Genomic DNA, 17,500 nt, shown 5'->3' on the forward strand with positions numbered 1-17,500 from the left:
GTTTCTGTCCACCAACATGGCGGCGATGACGTCACGTGAAAACCTCCTATATCGCACATATCATCCTCCTTTTCATTATGGAAATGAGATGGCATCATGGTTTTCTTCACCAGTACGTAGCACAAAATACTTCATCGCCCAAGAATGTTGTTTGTCAGCCGTGAAGCAATTACTTCATCAAGATCAGTGGCTCTGATGATACGCCGCTTGATTACTTCGCTTGGGTGAGTCACTAAGGTGCTTTTATTTGATCTACCTAGGACAGATTGACTTGACAGAAAACAAACAGGGAAAACCACATCAACTAATTTAGAATACGTGAAAAAATGGTTTCCCAGAAGCAAATCGCCCCTCTTATATTTTTCACGTCTTTCTCTTTGCTTTCAATGCTGTATTGAGATGCTTTTTATGTTTTGTAAACAATATTTCGATTTATATACTCCATGCCTGTCTTAGTTCTTCCCAAAAGGCAGTGAAAAAAAATTGTCATCATTTCTTTTGGCAGTAAATAAGACAAGATGTTTGCCAATTTTATGGCCAGCTTCTTTCATAGAGCCATTTTTTAAAATATAAATTTCCACTGATAGTCTAGTGTAGCGTGGTGAGATTTGGCACAGTTCAGGGATCATGGTCACTTGATCTCTTGGTTTAAATGTAAAGGAAGTTGACCTTAAACAAACTGAATTTACTCAGCCATATACGCACTGAATATTTGATTTCCAGGGGAGTCGATACACGATTCCTTCAAGTGGTTCACATTAGATCATGGTTCGACTTCGTGAGAGAGCGTAAAATGTGGCTGCAATGTTTGGGTGCTTTAGCAACCTTGGAGATGAACAGGTGGAGAGTACAAATGAGGCTTTCAAACAATGCTTTTTGCACTGTTTAAGTTTTCGCACGCAGAGCAGAACGTTTCTAAATCTAATAATATTTGGTAAACCCTAGGGAATTTTACAGCTTCAGACTTACTACAAAAAAAGCGAAGGTGTTCAAAAGGTATGGAATTTTTACTCACAACCTTGTCCTTAGTACGGTCTATCAGCAAAGATCAGGGCTCGCGCTAACTTGTCAATATTAGCTGGTATTTCATGGTACCCATTTCAAGCCCGATATCAGTGTTATAACACCATTGTGGGATCTCCCCGGGACACGAAGAGAGCAATGTCAAAACTGAATTGTTTTTCGAAAACTGACATTTATGAGTGATAATTTGCATTTTTGCTTTTGCCTTGTAAAAAGGACTATGTTGTTATATTTTTGAAAGTGTTGTAGTGTGTCGAGTCTAACAAGCCTCGCTGAACAAGCCCCACTCATTCTGACGTATTATAAATTTTTTAATCATTTCCCAACATTAGTAAATTCAATGCTCTTTAACTCAATTTCTGAAGTTTTCTCTATTCTTAACAAAGATTTTTTCTTCGTTTTCTGTCACTGCGGCTCTGCTGTAGCTTTCGTTGATCCATCTTCGATTTACTGATGAGTGCAAACAACTGTAAGAAAATTCATTAAGATAACCAACTTAGCTTTGTGATATTTAGTTTATTGCAGCTCAATAGTGATAGGCTGGATTGTGTCGGTCAATCTGCCAAATGTAAAATCTCTTCCTTTTCCGACTGCAACAATCTTAAGGAATTTTAAATTAAATCCGATGAAACCACCGGCAAATTTTTTTGCTTTTATTTTCTAGGCCATTTTGCGTAGTTTCATTTTCATAATTATTCATGTAAAAATTGTAGAACCCTAGATATTTTATAAGTATCCATTATCCATAGTTATCCCTTAGGCGATTTCACTGAAATTGATTCCGAGAAAGAAAATTGTCATCTTGAAGTTGGTCTCGGGTACCAGTTACACGGATTACTTACGCTTGGATTTGCTTGAATGGAGAGAAATTAATTTTATTTACAATCTCGAAGTTTCCCAGCTAATTCCAAGAGGGCCGAAAGATAGATACAAGGTTTCAAGCAAAAACGATGAAACACCTTCCATTAAAAAAACCCCCCCAAAAAACCCAGATTATTATTTCTGAATGCAACACGTTGCAGCTAATGTACACAGCGCTTCACAAATTGCAGGTAGTAGATGAGCGCATTATGAAGGACACTACTTATATATGTCCTTGAACAAGCCCTTTCCTTCCTCGAGGCCGTCTTCAAGGACAAAAAAATGTCCTGGATTTAGACCTTGTCTACTATTATTACATTCAATGGGTATATCCCAGCAGTAAAATGGATGAAGGGAAGCTATTGACGTGTATCATGTTTTAGATATACTTTAAAATGGTCAACCTTGTGCATGCCTTGTACTGTGGTCGCTCGTTTTCTCAGGTTCTTCCTCTCTCCTAAAATTAAATAACACTTTAAAAAATAAAGACAACGAAATTGGCAAGAACACAGAACATTTGAATCTCAACTTGAGGAGACTTTATGTGATAGCCATCATAACATCATAAGAAGATGCATGTAATTACCTTAAATAGCTCAATTGGAAAAGCTACATACAAGCTTCGTGACTTGGTGAAAGGTGGCTTATCTGGTAAACCGTAAGAGCAAATTAGTGAGAATCTAGTTCGTAAGTAGTAACTAGATAGCAAGTAGTAAGAATCTAGGCAAAGTCAGAAATTCTACCAAGATCAAATCGTCTATACACATAACGCATGACCATTAGGTGTTGGAGATGGGTTGCCTAGGGCTGCCAAATGAAGAACCTTCGCTTTGTACAAACTCAGATTTTACCCCTACTTGTCCAGTTACAGACCTCTATACTTCTAATCAACGCTTAATATTTTTAATTTTCTTGTTTTGCAGCCTGTAAAGTAAAAACACGAGAGAAAAGGTTAAATTTTGAGCTAATGCCAACGGAAGCACTGAACCGTGTGTACCTTTTCCAACAAGTGACTGTTGCTGACTTAACGTTTCCTCACGGTGAGGCTCAGCATGAGTGAAAGTGTTAAAGTTATCGTTCGGTGTCGACCACTAAATGAGAAAGAGCGGGAAATGAATACGAGATTTGTAATAGAAACAAACTCTTCACTCCATCAGTGCAGCATTAAAAAACGGGCAGATGACGAAAAGTCTTTCAAGACTTTCACCTTCGACGGAGTTTATGGGATTGCTAGCAGCACGGAGAAAATCTATTCTGAGATCGTACGCCCAATTGTAAATGGCGTAATGGAAGGATATAACGGGACAGTATTTGCTTACGGGCAAACATCGTGTGGAAAAACATTTACCATGGAGGGCATTCAAAGCCCTGCAGCACACAGAGGTATCATTCCTCGTTGTTGTGAGAATATTTTCAACGGCACTCGCCGGCAAAGTGTAGGAAAACAAGCCAAGTATATTTTGCGTGTCTCATACCTGGAAATATACAATGAAGAAATAAGGGACTTGCTTGTGAAGCAGAGCAAGTGCAAACCAGAAATCAAGGAACACCCCGACAAGGGAATTTATGTCAAAGGATTATCCAGTATAACTGTTGATAATTATTCCGATATGCAGCACATTTTAGAATCGGGAGGAAGAAATCGATCAGTAGGTGCGACCTTACTGAATGTGGATTCATCAAGGTCGCATTCCATTTTCACAATAGACCTCGAGGCATGTTTTCGCGCTTCTCAAGCAGAAAAAGAAGTCTATCGGACAGGCAAACTCAACCTCGTGGACCTTGCTGGTAGTGAGCGTCAAAGTAAGTCAGGAAGTAGTGGTGAACGCTTCAAAGAATCAACGAAAATAAACTTGTCTTTATCGGTTCTTGGAAATGTTATCTCTGCTTTGGTGGATAGGAAGTCAAAACACGTGCCTTATCGCGACTCCAAACTTACAAGGCTTTTGCAAGACTCGCTTGGCGGAAATTCCAAGACGCTAATGGTGGCTTGTGTCAGTCCAGGGGAGAATAATTACGAGGAAACGCTAAGTACACTGAGATACGCAAAGCGTGCAAAGGATATAACGAACAAGCCAAAGATCAATGAAGATCTAAAGGACACAATTATTAAAAGATATCATGATGAAATTCAACAGCTTAAGAGAATTATTGCCCAAGAAATTCCAGTTCCCAGGCAACTTCTCAGTGAGATTCAAGGTAGGAAACGCTTGTATAATGCCCAACAATGCACTTCCAATGGCGCCTCGCCAGTAATTTAACCTGGATGTCCATACTGCTCGGCTAATACAATAAAACCAATCCGACACTGAATCAACCACGCTGTCAACACGCTACAAGTTGGCCTTGTACTTGTTCGCTCCAAGAAGACAACCTGACATTTTTGCGATAAGAGGCACCTCATCACTTCTTCCGTGTCAATGTATAATACATGTCCCCCCTCCCTCCCCCCGGAGAAAGTTATTAATCATAATCGGATAGGGATAGGACATATTGGAACGCCGCTGCTGGGTGGTCTTGTACTAGATAGCTCTTAGGAGACGCACTTTTTCTGCAATTAGAATCACCTCGCTACTCCCTGGTCGGTCGATAATGTATGACCGGATCCCCCTGGAAGGGAAGTTAGTTGTCAGCTATAGTGGGAATGAGCTTCAAATGAGGATGGTCAACCGATTCCTATTTCGATACCGACTCACAATGTGCTTTAGCTCGGAAATGAAAAAAAAGGGGTGATTGTGTCCATGGAGGTAGAAAAGTACAAGGTTTCTCCCAATCTGTGTTGACTCACGTTATTGGTTCACTGGACGAGTGGTTAACCCTTTTTTTTTAATTTTTTAAATTTATTTTCCCAACTGTTTCGCAGAAAACCACTGTTAATAGCCATCCAAATGGGATTGGGTTTGCAATCCTACATAAATGAGGCAATCAGTTGTTTCTATTCTATTCTATATTAATCGTGCTTGTTAGAAAAGTGAACAAATTTCATTTACTTGTAAATTGCTATGGCATCGGCACCTGCCCTGTGGCAAACAGAAAACACAACACGCCCCGGGCTACTTTACAACAACTGCCTAAGTTGTTTCATTGCCTTCGATGGTATTTTTTCCTTAAAGAAAAACATGTGTTGTGCTGGCACGGTTTCCGAAGCTTCTATTGCAACTCAACGGAGTCCTGTATTGTATGGTATTTAATCGGTAGTATTACTTAACGTATTTAGCAGTTGCGTCGCCAGACAGGAAATAATAAGTGTTTCGCCGTTAGGAGGCATCTTTTTTGCATCATGCTTTTTTAATTTCAGAGATAAAAAATGAATCTGTCGATACAATTTTGAGCTTTCATCAGGCACGAACACGCAGGTGTGAGAAGACGGAAAAAATGCAAACGAATCAATCAGAAAGGACGGGTGTAATTGCGGAATATCAAACAAGACTCGTTGAGACCCAAAAACTGCACATAAGGGCTTGCCAAGAGTCAACCACACTTAAAAGGGAACTTGATGAACTAAAAACACAGCTTCAAATCCAGCAGAGAAAACTTGATTACGAGGCAAGGAAAAGCATCCTCGAAGAACACAAGACCGCGTTAATGATGTTAAGAAGCCGACGGACTGCAGAGGGAGCAAACATATTGCACACTGGGAATGAGCTGAGAGAAATAAATGACACTGCATCATGTCGACGGGAACAAGAAGATAGACATGCATCACCTGTAGAAATGTCATCGGTTGTAACGTTACCAAGGATGCTGACACCTGAACCTTCTAAGGAATCAGCTTTCGGTCGAGAAGAAGTGGTAACGGAGATTCCAACAGGGGTAGACATAACACCTCTTCCTGAATTGACCCTTGAGCCAGATATACCTTGTATGGTTTCGGTTGGTACATCAACTGATGATTTATTCGAATCAAAAATTGACGTCCAGTTACCAAATGAGTATGAAGGAGATATAGAGGGATGGCATATTCGCGAAAATATGCTTTGTCGTGGAGATGCCGAAGGACGCTCTAGAAGCGTGTCACCGTATACCGCGGAAAAGAATTACGCTGGCAAACAAGAGTGCAAAGGAAAGAGCGGGTTTTTATTGGATGAAGAGGTAAGAGAAAGGTAAAGTTTTATAAAATTGAGTACTCTTCTTCTGGATGACTGACTGAATGAAACTACAGCATTCTTGGGTTTATGATCAATGTATCCTGTTATTTTTCACTTTTCTTACATGAAAAGTGACACAATTCTAGTCAAATTTGGCAGAACTGGGCAGGCAGACGTTTTTGGATGAACTTTAATTGGTTTATGTCGTATTTTAGTGAAGGCCCAGTAATACGGGCGACATTTTTCGTGCAACTTGTCGCGCAATAGTGTTGCGTTACGAGTTGAGATGGTTCAGTTGCACGTATTACCACCCTGTTGCGCAACAAATTTTCATGTTGCAAAAAGTAAAAGCGACGTCTACTTTTTGCAACACAAAAATTTGTTGCGCAAGAAGGTGGTAATACGCGCACTAAACCATCACAACTTTCAACACAACATTGTTGCACGACAAGTTGCACGAAAAATGTTGCCCGTATTACTGGGCCTTTACGCGGTAAAGGAAATCGAGTAAACGAAATATTAACGATAACTGCATGGAATTCACTTTTGCTGTGAACACCGGTTTGTTGAGTTTTTTTCTGAAGTTACGCTGAACCAGTAATTCCGCCTCAAAAAATTAACTTTAAATTTAACAGGGTAAGGAAAGAGAAGATTAGGCCTGAAACTCGGATCATTTGAGGCTGGTTTATACGTAGGACGTAAGCATAAGCATAAGCAGCATACGCAGGGGCATTAACTTGTTGTAAATTAGTGTCTTTTGTTGTAACCTTGCATACGGAACCCGCGCCCGCAGTGCGCGCGGCAGTCAAAACTGTGCTATCCTGTCAATCATTTGCCCTTTCACCGGAAACAGTGCATTTCGGTTGTGCGTGTCGATCTACCGCCGTCGAAAGGAAGCGATTAAAGTCTTTATTCGCGAAGTTAACTCAAATAAATACATTATCAATACGGTTTTGCCGTCTTCTTACACTTGACTCGAAAATACCAGCCTGAATTCGTCTTAGATTAGTTAGAAAAAGCACAAATAAAAGCCAAAGCACAACAGCTTACGTTCGAATTCTGCTCGCCGACAACCCAAGTTTGTTGACAAAAAAATTGCCACAAAATGTTTTAAATGGTTTTCTGGCTCTCTATTAATGGCGCTCACGTGCATTTTAAATGGAGTATCGGGAAAGAAAAATTGTCAAGCTGATAATTGTTTCGTATAAACATACCTTTTCAAGTAGCGAAAATTTGTATAAGCACTACAAAACTTTTACTAACCATTGCCCGAAGGAACACCTTTGAGAAGCTGCAAGGAAGCCGCTGTTGAATTTTACACAAAAACCTCGGCCCCTAACACCGGAAAGCCAGACTTGGAAAGTTTTTCAGCGGAAGGCTCATTGAAGAAGAATTTCTAGAGCTTGCCCTCCCGCAGGTCGCCAGAAAGGTGCAAACAAGCTGATTCATGTCTGAAAAGAGTAAGGTCTAGAAGGTGCAGTCAAATTTTGTTTCTTGCATTGAGCAAACATTTATTCAAAACTTTTCCCTCACTCCCAAATAAGAACTTGCTGTGTCTTGCAATTCTACAGTGAATTACTATTAGGCCAATACGAGAATCAACATCAAAGAGGCACTCCCAGGGGTTTGAGGGAAGAAGAGAACATGGCTTATTTGAACTGGGGAACAGAGGAACAATATCAAAATATTTTAGGGAACAAGGGAAGAAAACCAATATTTCAATTTTAGAGATCAAAAGGCTGGGAACAAGTTTCAAAGTAATTTGGGGAACAAGGAAACACAAGAAAATATCTAAAGGGAACAAGGACTCCTCTCCCCAGGAGGCCCTCATCAAATCTTCTGCCTCTATCCAACAGCTCAAACAAGCTATTCCAACAATTTTTGAATGACCAACAGGAAAAGAAGACTCTCTAAGATAAACAAATTATTTATAATAATTATCACTTTAGCATGCAAAACAATGCTCAGATGCTTATGAGCACCCTCATGCCCATGTTTGTAAAAAAGCACCATGAAGTATTCCTTGCGGCTGGTTTAGGCATTGTTTCATCTTTCAACATCAGGCAAAACCAAATCAACTCCATTCTCAGAGGGCACTGGGGAAAGAGGCTAGAAGAAAAAACTTGGATTAATCCAATTCTTCCAAGGTAATCTTTACAGAATAAGATTGTGGAAGGAACACTTTTGAGTGCCAACCTTAAGCCTTTTAAAACAAGCGCAAACAATACTAATAGTCTTTAAATTCACAAAATGTCAAACAGCACATTTTATTCTCATATTCAATTAGCTTAGGCCGCAATATTCCTTAAAACTATGCAGAACTATTTACCATAAAATGTGGAACATTTCCTGCCTATCTAAATATGCTGCAAAAGGGCTCCAAAAAGCAACCAGTTAAGTTTTTAGATTAAGATACACAATACCTAAAAAATAAGTTATTTGATGTGGTTAAGACATTGAATGACCAAGCAATAAATAAATGGCAGCAATGTATGTTAGGTTCACAAAAAGGGAAAAAAATATTCCTCAAGTGATGTTTCAATATGCATATTTTAAATTAATTTTCTATCAACAACTCAAGAGACTGACTTTTCACTGGCATTGATTTACATTTCCATGATAAGTTTTAAAGTGAATCTAGCAACCACAGTGCCCTATGAAATTGGAAATAACTTAAACAAACTCTTTAAACTAACATTTTTCAAGGGACACCATTGTTAATGCCCTGCGAAGAACAAAGATTAAATTGAAAAAAGAGTTGGTCTGGAGTTTATCCACAATGGACAGTTAGTGGCTGCATTCACCAATGTAGAGAACAAACACATCAAGTTTCTTCTCAAGCAACCAGGTGTTCAAGGAGCTATTCAATTTCCAAAGAACTATGGTAGTGTGCAACAGTACCTGGGTGAATTTGGGTACGTGGCCTGAAACTGAAACTTGTGGAGCCAAACAACTTGTTGAGCTTAGTACTTAAACTGGGTAGATAATTATGTCTACAAATATTGTCTATTCAACCAACAGTTTCTCCTAATTTTGTGTACCATTCACTTGTTGGTTTCTTAATTAAAAAAATCGCTAATTCAATTAAGGATTCAAGTCCTTTCAAATCATCAAAGTTACTTTGCGCCACCAGGAACAAACGAAAAAATACAAGCAATGAAGACAAACTGCTCAAAAATGCACGACTCCCTTTGAAACAGCAAAACGGGCCGGGGATCCTGAAGTCACTAAAAAGTGCTGCATGCTACGTGGATGTTTGCAGAACGATCGCAAGTTGTAATCACTGAAAGAAAACTCCACTCCAGATCTGATAGATGATGGTCGTGCAAGACTCGCCAAGCACGTGGAACACCCAACAGGATTGTTTGTTGTTTGGCACAGCAGATGAACGAAAAATTGTTCCCCTCACTATTAAGTTCCAACCCGATAAGACCAATCTTGCCCAAATACAACAACAATTTGGGCAGCAGGCAAGCTCATCACAAGCCATCGAAGTTGGCATAAAGCAGCATAGCGCTTCACCTGAAGTTCGATCATGATGGACACAAACAAGAGCTGAAAAAACTTCATAAGGTCAGACGGCCAAATGCGATTGACCCAACACTCATTAGAGCGGCTCAGTTATCGGACATCAAAGTGCTGAACAAACCAAGGGATTTCGTCGTAAAAATGTTCACTCAGCAACGTCTTCTTCCTCCACAGAATAAAGTTCACAGGCGATCCTGGTTTTTAATCACATGCTAGACCAATTCATAAACTGGATAAAGTGGATTGGCAAATTGATTGCCAGAACAATGCGTCATTTCTGTCCCGCTGAGTTCAAAGAAGCGACGGTCAAGAGAGTCACAAGAGAAGGCTAAGCGAATGTCCACCGATCTAACCAATCCGAATGTAAACAATTGGCGTGACGTCGAATAGCACAAGGATAGCACAGTTTTTCCCGCTCGCTGAATTCTGATTGGTCAGTTTAAATTTCAGTAGCTCTCGCCGTATGCAAGGATGAAAGGTACCAATTATCAAAACGCTACTGCGTCTGCGTATGTTGCTCGTGTTTATGCTTGCATCGTACGTGTAAACCAGCCTTAAGTTCTAAATTTTACGTATCTTCAAAGGAGGGGCAAAGAGGTAGAGGTAATTTCATTAAAACTAGTAGTTTACTTAACTACACCCAACTCAGTGGACCCTCGATTTTCTTACAGTAGGGCCATGATCAATGATATATGTATCACTTCTCGTCTGTGAACCCTACCGAGAAATGACCAAATCACAATCGAGGTTTTACTTAATGAAATCGGAACGAGGCATGAATTTTCAAAATCCTTTGTACCTTCGAGTTTGGATAGGATAGCCTGTGAAATATACTTTTAGTTACCATATCGGCTCATTACTTTCATGCTTATTCACTTGCCTTGTAAAAATAGTCTTCCCGGTGAAAACACAATCGACCTTAAAAGGTAGATATACCCTTAATATGTCTAGAAAACGAACAGCGAATTGGTTGTTCTCTTAATTCAGCCCTCCGTTGTTCGGAAGGTGGAAACGCTATCCCGCGCTGTATAAATCACTATCCGGTAGATAATTCAGATGATTTTGATATGGCTTATTTTCTGCATAGTGATGATGTTTCCGGCAGAGGATAGCGCCTTACACCTTTTGAACTACTGAGGACTGGTTGTTGAAATAAATATCGAGAAGTGTCAGAATAAAGCACCGCGGTTCAATCATTGACTGAAAACCGCTGAAAGGGGTTAAGCGGAAACATCCCTCATACTTTTATGTTTCCGTTTCAGGGACCAGCTGATTTTGGATTATGCTGCCTTTGCCCTGAGCGGTCATTTTTCGGCGAACGGCTTGATGGTTTTTTTAAGAGATAAGGAAAAACTTTACTGGAAAAAATACAAAGACATCTTTTGACTGATAAAATCGTTTTCTTGTCAAGGTAAAATTAAAAATGTTACCTTAAGATCTGATATTCATTCCGAGCCGGCCATCCACTTAGATATTAGAAACTGAAACTCCCCAGTAACTCTGTATAACCCCGACCTAATAACGGCGAGAAGTCGACTTTTATTCGGGCAAACCCTACACGCATGCAGATATTACATAAAGTGTGGAGAGGCCAGTGTTTGGGAATACGATTTATCACAATTTACCAACCGATTTTGGTTGTACTTCCGAAAAAAAGACCAGAGAAAGGTCCTTCTGCTAATATTACCATTCGCCTCTCGACGTGTGGGTGAGTAATATATATATTTAGGCAAGTCTAAAAGTGGCACTCCTCAATTATTACGTTTTTGGTTTCGGATATTTGTATAACTACTCATTTTTCGTCACCATTGTTCAGTCTGTTTTTTCGTTCGTGCTCGTGCTTACTCTTTCTTCCACTGCTCGTAACTATAATTTCTAGCCCTTTGGTTGGGCTCGTCCCCTGCTTGCTGTTTTTTTTCGCTCTCTTACTCTCTGTTCTTTCCTCGTTGTACGACATAATAACAAATACTTAGCTTGTTTTTGGCTGCCTTCAAAAATTTGATTTTTGTACTAAAACGCAGTGTCAAATGCAATACGCTGGCCACGCAGCTTCCCGCCAAAAACGCGGCTTCCAGTCCATGCAACAACCCACCAAAACATGCGGGTTTTGCTCTACATTTTACTTATTACTGGGTTGCCAGTATGGCAAACCCAGTCGAAATCTGCGTTTCCTTTGTTGGTTTATTTATTTATTTATTTTTTCGTTTTTCTTTTTTCCGTGTCGGTAAAAGTCTTGCCTGTCACTCCCCTGCTAAGTGCTGTCTTTGTGCATAGAGCCTTCTGCGCGTATTTTCTTAGGATCGAGAGGGTAGTGGGAAATGCGTAGATTTCTCTGGTGGACACAGTAGAATGATTAACTTAACCGGCAATGGCGTCAAAAGTCATGTAACGCGAATGGCGTTTTAATGGATCTTTAAACAAAATATACCCTTATGGAGCTCAATAATGGAAAGTCAGTTGGATAAACTAGGCAGGCGGTAAAAAACAAATACCTGAAATCTTAAAAGCGACGAGTAATGAATTTTGACAACAATCTATCGCCCGTCGAGCCGAATAAAAGTGAGCTGTATTTCTAATATTTTACCAAGCGTGCTGTTATGTAGAACACTGAAACCGAATTGAAACTTTTCTGGTAACTTATGGTTTCAACAAAAGCAGAGAACGAATCGAACACCTTAAGTGGATCTGTGATCAACTCTGCACAGTCTTCAGGTAAGAAAATAATTGGGAAGGTGACAGCCAATAATTATTTGAAAGAAAGCTTGTGGTCTATTTTGTGCTTCGTTATTCAAGGAAAAGGTTCTTTATGGAAACGGTTTGATCCTGAAATTTAGTTTGTTGCAATATTGCGCATATTTGACACGATTGAGTTTCTTCTCTTCACGCACGTAATGAAATAGGAAGGGGTTTTTGCCTCTAATAGCAAATATGTTGTGTGTTTCAAAAAATATTTTGCTGGAAAAGGTGGCCTTTATGAATTCATCCACTCGCAAAATTACCTCCAGAATCTACTTTTTGCGTAGAATAAGCTTTTAGAATGATGTTCTTGTCTTCTGTGGTGATACTTGACGATTCGGGAACATTTTGTGAAAAAATATTTATAAAAGGTCTCACGCGCAACTTGATCGCCCGAACTTGCCGATTATGCATAATATCCACTTGGCCTTTTGACATCCCATTGAAAAAAGCTCGTAAAATATTCGTGGACCGGTCGATTACTCAGAAATTTGATAGGATGATTGCTAACGAATAGAGAAAGATTTTCCACGATAACTAAAAATTCGTGTGTTAAGCATGAGAATTCAACGAAGAGGTATTGAAATGCGACTAAATTTGTTGCTTTCGTTGCTATTTTTGTGTTTTGCATTTGATTGTTGTGCAAATTTTGACAGAGAATAATAAATTATGAAAAAATACCTACGGATAGATCGTTAAAAGATCTTTATTGTTAGTGGTTATTTGAATATAAAAAATGAAACGCTTGACGAGAAATAAAATTTTTGTTAATATTTGAAAGAAGAAAAATTTCGCAGGAATGCGGTGAAAATGAGTTAACAAATTTGCATACGTGCGTTGAAATGTTATACGCGAGGAGAAAGCAATTTTATTTCGCTGACAAATGATTGAAAGGTAGCCAAGGTTTTAACCTCAGAAAAATATATGTTTTGTCATTATAGTGTAAGGTGAAGTTTATTTGGGAAGCCAACAATATTTCTTTAACTTCCTGGTTAGTACTAGTGCGAAGATTGTTTACATGAAAGTCACGTTTTTTGCGAATTTTGAGTGTCATGAAATTACATCATTTGCGTGACAATATATCCCTTTACTCTAACCCAAAAACATTAAGATAGTACCAAAATTCATAATTATTTAACCATTTCTTCTACTTTTGTGCTTGTCAGCATTGTGATTTGCGATAATTCGCAAGTCTGTTTTTTGTATCTCATAGTGTTTAGATTTTCAATTAAATGACCTCTCAACCTCGCGATTGTGAAAATAGTTCACCCTGAAGTCAAAATAGATACGTTTGTCGGGAACCCGACAGAGAAGGCTTCCTGACCCTACAGATAAAATGTAAATATTCAGTTACATATTACAACAAAATTAAAAAACCAAAGACGGACGTTTCTTGGCTAAAAAGTACGTTGTTTTACTCTGAAAACGACGAAAGTTAACATTCTTTCCCGCACAGGCAGCCCAAGCTTGGGGTACGATTTATAGACTTTGTATGGGAAAATATACTTTGAGCTTATGCACCAGTCAATTGAAACCCCCACCCCCCAGGTACCGGGGAAGGGTGGGGAATTGACATAGACCCTGGTCAAAAGGCATCGAGACCCCCACCCCCTGAGGCAGAAATTGAGATCAAATTCCCCCAATACTTGGGGTAAGAAATTTAAAACAATCCAACATTTACTATGGTAAGAAATTTCAAATGTTCTGCTTTGGGTTTGTGAAGAGTGCATTTTAGGCACAATGCCAATTAAAGACACATTTTTTGTTCAACCATTAAATATGGGCAAAGCACCCATATTTCATTATTGCTCAAGACCATCTGATCACAAAACTGTCTCGGCAACGTTCAAAGTGAAATTAACATTACGTTGCATATCAAGCATACTAAATTTGCCACGTTCATGTCAACTTTAAAGGAACCCAAGAATTCAGATTGAATATCATTTTGCAGTGGATGGTGAAGTCAAAGAATGATATGCGTGGATCAAAGCAACTCTTACCTCCGAGGGGAGTGGTATTTCGATTTCCGACAATTTATGATAGGTGTGTCAATCAATCAAGGTTCTCAAACCCTGACCCTATTTGAGGGTAGAGAATCGAGATTCGATACCCTCTTTTAGGCCCATACAAGCAATAAAGGTCCCTTTAAAATCGTTTTGTTAAACTTGAAAACGTGTATTCAAGCGTGTAGTTCAGTTTTAATAAACCGTATCTTTTTCGTTTTGCGGGTTGGGGTGGATACTGCAATTTAGTGACCCTATCTAAGGAATATCTAAGGATACCAAAAACGATACCCTGAGCACCTCAAAAACCCTACCCTATCGGGCGGCACATACCTATATAGCGTATATAAGAGAGTACTCCCCCACTCCCCCACGGGGGGCTCTTAAGCCTGGTTTTCACTAGCGACGCAAGCACAAGCACAAGAATAAGTAGCTTATGCTGGTGAAAACAAACGTCGAAATATTAAAGCATTAAATAACAACCACGGCATCCGCCATTTTGCTCAAATGCTCAGACGTGGAGAATCTGGAACAAGTGCTTTAATTGGCCAGACGTAGCAAATTTCCTGGTGCTTACGCTGCGTTTCATTTTCACACGACGCAAGCGAACGCAAGCATAAGCGCAAGCACAAGGAAAAGGAAAAAGTTTGATCCTTATGCTTGTGCTTGCGCTTTTGCTTGCACTTGCGTCGCTCGTGAAAACCAGGTGTTACCTTTCTCAGGCTTTCCGCCATCTTTAGATACTCGAATGCCAGTGCAACACTTGCCCCACTTGCGGACGGGACCCAAAGTCAAAATCAGTCAAACATACCACCCCCAGGGGACAGATTGTTGTTCAAAAGCGCTTCAATGCCCCTATAATCCCCCACCCTTCCCCGGGACCTGGGGGCTGGGGGTTTCAATTGACTGATGCATTATAAATTCTAAAGTAAGCTGCAAATGTAGAAATAAACTTCACTTACCTCTACGTACAGTTGTCGTGGTGTTTTCTGTGCAATCGGAGGGCAAAGTGTGTCCGTTTTAGACGGGTTTGTGGTTTACGAATTTTTGCGATGTTAGTTGTTATGAGGGGAAAGGACAACAAACGTACCGAATGCGCACTCTGATTCCATGATTGTGCTGTGCGCCTTCCATTTCTCCTGGTCAAACGAGATTCTTCAGTCTACCGTCATTTGGGAAAAGACGTCTGCATTAAAGGAAGGAGTCCGAAATCTGTAAAGTGTAGAACAAAATTTATATGGCCAAACTTTGCTGTTCTTGGTCTTGGTCATGTCTGGCCACAGAAACCATGCCCCTGTGTCTACATGAATATTCTTTAGACGATTGAGTTGTGAAGGGTCCGGCTGTGTTTGGAGGTCTGAATTTTAGAGAAACCCCTGTCAGCAAACGAACACTTTCGCGGTGTAGCAATATTAACCGATCATGCAAATTTGTATCTGTTTTTAAAGAAACTACAAAACCATTTCCAGCAAAAATGTTATTGGCTTTACAAGCAAAAAACATTCGATTTAGTTGCTTGCATGAAAACAGACACAAAACTGTTTCGGCCATTTATTGTTGACTTTGGCTTCTAGCTTTGTTATCACTTTTTTTTAGAAGAATAACCTTTCTTATAAGAAATGCTGAGATGAACCAATATTTTAAGAACGTTTTAAGAACACATCCAATATGAGAGTCCGTTAAGAACGACTTTCTTTATTTTGCTCATTTCATGTGTGAGCAGTATAAATAAAGGTAGAATAAATGTATAACTGTATTTTAACAGGAAAATAAACCCAAATACTTGGGGACACACCACAGGAAACATTCCTGGTCACGTCCGCATTAATTTATTGAAATTCTATACCACGGAACTGTAAAAACACATTAAGAACGTTTTCAGGATCAAATCGTCGTCGTTTACACTTTTTCTCTGCCGCTTTTGTTTTTGATGAGATCGATATGCGCATCCTTTTTCTGTTAAGCATGAAGGCCGATCCACTCCGAAAACATGCGTCCAAAATTCGAAGAATAGTAGTGACAATGAAGCTGGAGGAAAGCTAGAACTTGTGAGAGATCGACAGCTGTAACCGGAAAAAGGTGGCGTCCTCTGATTGGCCAATTATGGGGAAAGGTGCTGGGGCTAAAACATTAATTCTTGTCTTGAAGATAACAATGTAAAGATTACAACTCCAAGGCGCTTTGCTTGATTGCAATCAAATTTTGAAAGTAGCTAGATAAACCTATTTCCAACAAGCCAGTTTTGAGGGATTTTACAATTCGAAATATTTATTCCATGCGACTCTTTTTTGCGTGGTTGCTCAAATTTTTTAGTTTGCGCTTTCGATAATGCTCTGACAAGAAAAACAAAGCATCTTCTTCGATAATAAGTGGCCACATTTAATCCAAGAGTGGGGATATCTGCGCCGTAAACGGAAAGCGCTACAACCTTTTCAATGAAGACACCCCTGACGGTACACGGAAATTTGAATTTCTACTTTTGAAAAATTGAAATATTTTACCAGTTAGAAGAAGGAGAACATTACCTGAAAGCTAACCGTTGTAAATAAGTGTTTTGTCTCTCGCACTATTTCTCTCAGCTTTACGGTGTTCTTCATTGAAATTTTCTCTTCTTCTTCTTCCTTGGCTTCTCTTCAGGCTTTCTTCGCTTTAAAGTGGTACTACGACCAAAAAAAAACTTTTGTTTTTCCTTTGGATTTCAAAACTATGTTAACTAAACACTAACTCACCCAAGTTTTAAGTTCTGATTTTAAAAAGACACCTGTTTATTTTAGCTGGAATTTTCTTATTTATTGGTCCGCCATTACTAACTTTAAAATCTTGAGAGAGCTGGGTCGAGGAGAAAATGACGTCAAACACTCACTAGTTTAAGAATGCAATGCGTGTGTACGCGGCCTAATTAATATGCAGCACGGGAGTTTCGGGCTTTCAGACTTTTCAACCCGTGTTTTGCATATATAATAAATTACGTTTACACGCTGAAATTTTAAGCTAGTGAGTAAATGACGTCATTTTTTCTAGATCCAACCCTCTGAGGTCTAATCGGCCAGTTTTGAACGTGAGTAATGGCGGACCATGAAATCCAAAACTTACACTAAAAATAAACAGACTTTGGATAAAACTCAAAGCTCAAAATTTTGCAAGTTAGGTGTTGAGCGAACACGCTTTCAAAATCTGAAGAAAAAAAGGAAATGATTTTTTGATCATAGTACCACTTTAAGTATATAGCTGCATCAAAATCCAATATTGCCAACAGATCTA

The 17,500-nt window shown here is 39.3% G+C and overlaps 1 protein-coding gene and 1 long non-coding RNA gene across 4 annotated transcripts; one reads left to right on the forward strand and one right to left on the reverse strand.

The window, feature by feature from the left end:
• The first annotated feature begins 803 nt into the window (after positions 1-803).
• On the forward strand, positions 804-11,293 carry LOC137978457 (kinesin-like protein KIF17). 3 transcript variants are annotated; one of them, XM_068825393.1, is made up of 4 exons: positions 804-996; positions 2,808-4,083; positions 5,183-5,987; positions 10,763-11,293. In XM_068825393.1, exons 2-4 carry the CDS (start codon positions 2,937-2,939, stop codon positions 10,884-10,886), a joined length of 2,076 nt encoding a protein of 691 aa, XP_068681494.1. In that variant the 5' UTR covers positions 804-996; positions 2,808-2,936; the 3' UTR covers positions 10,887-11,293. The 3 variants fall into 3 exon arrangements, with proteins under 3 accessions (XP_068681494.1, XP_068681510.1, XP_068681501.1); XM_068825409.1 differs by having other exon boundaries at positions 5,183-5,976; XM_068825400.1 differs by lacking the exon at positions 804-996 and having other exon boundaries at positions 2,480-4,083.
• LOC137978473 (uncharacterized) lies at positions 1,335-16,895 on the reverse strand. The gene is made up of 5 exons (XR_011118180.1): positions 16,765-16,895; positions 15,202-15,451; positions 2,471-2,532; positions 2,289-2,341; positions 1,335-1,490 (listed from the first exon to the last, which is right to left on the reverse strand). It is a non-coding gene; the product is annotated as an uncharacterized lncRNA (long non-coding RNA).
• Between the last annotated feature and the right edge of the window lie 605 nt (positions 16,896-17,500).

Source organism: Montipora foliosa, chromosome 1, assembly GCF_036669935.1.
Source record: "Montipora foliosa isolate CH-2021 chromosome 1, ASM3666993v2, whole genome shotgun sequence".
NCBI classification, from domain to species: domain Eukaryota; kingdom Metazoa; phylum Cnidaria; class Anthozoa; order Scleractinia; family Acroporidae; genus Montipora; species Montipora foliosa.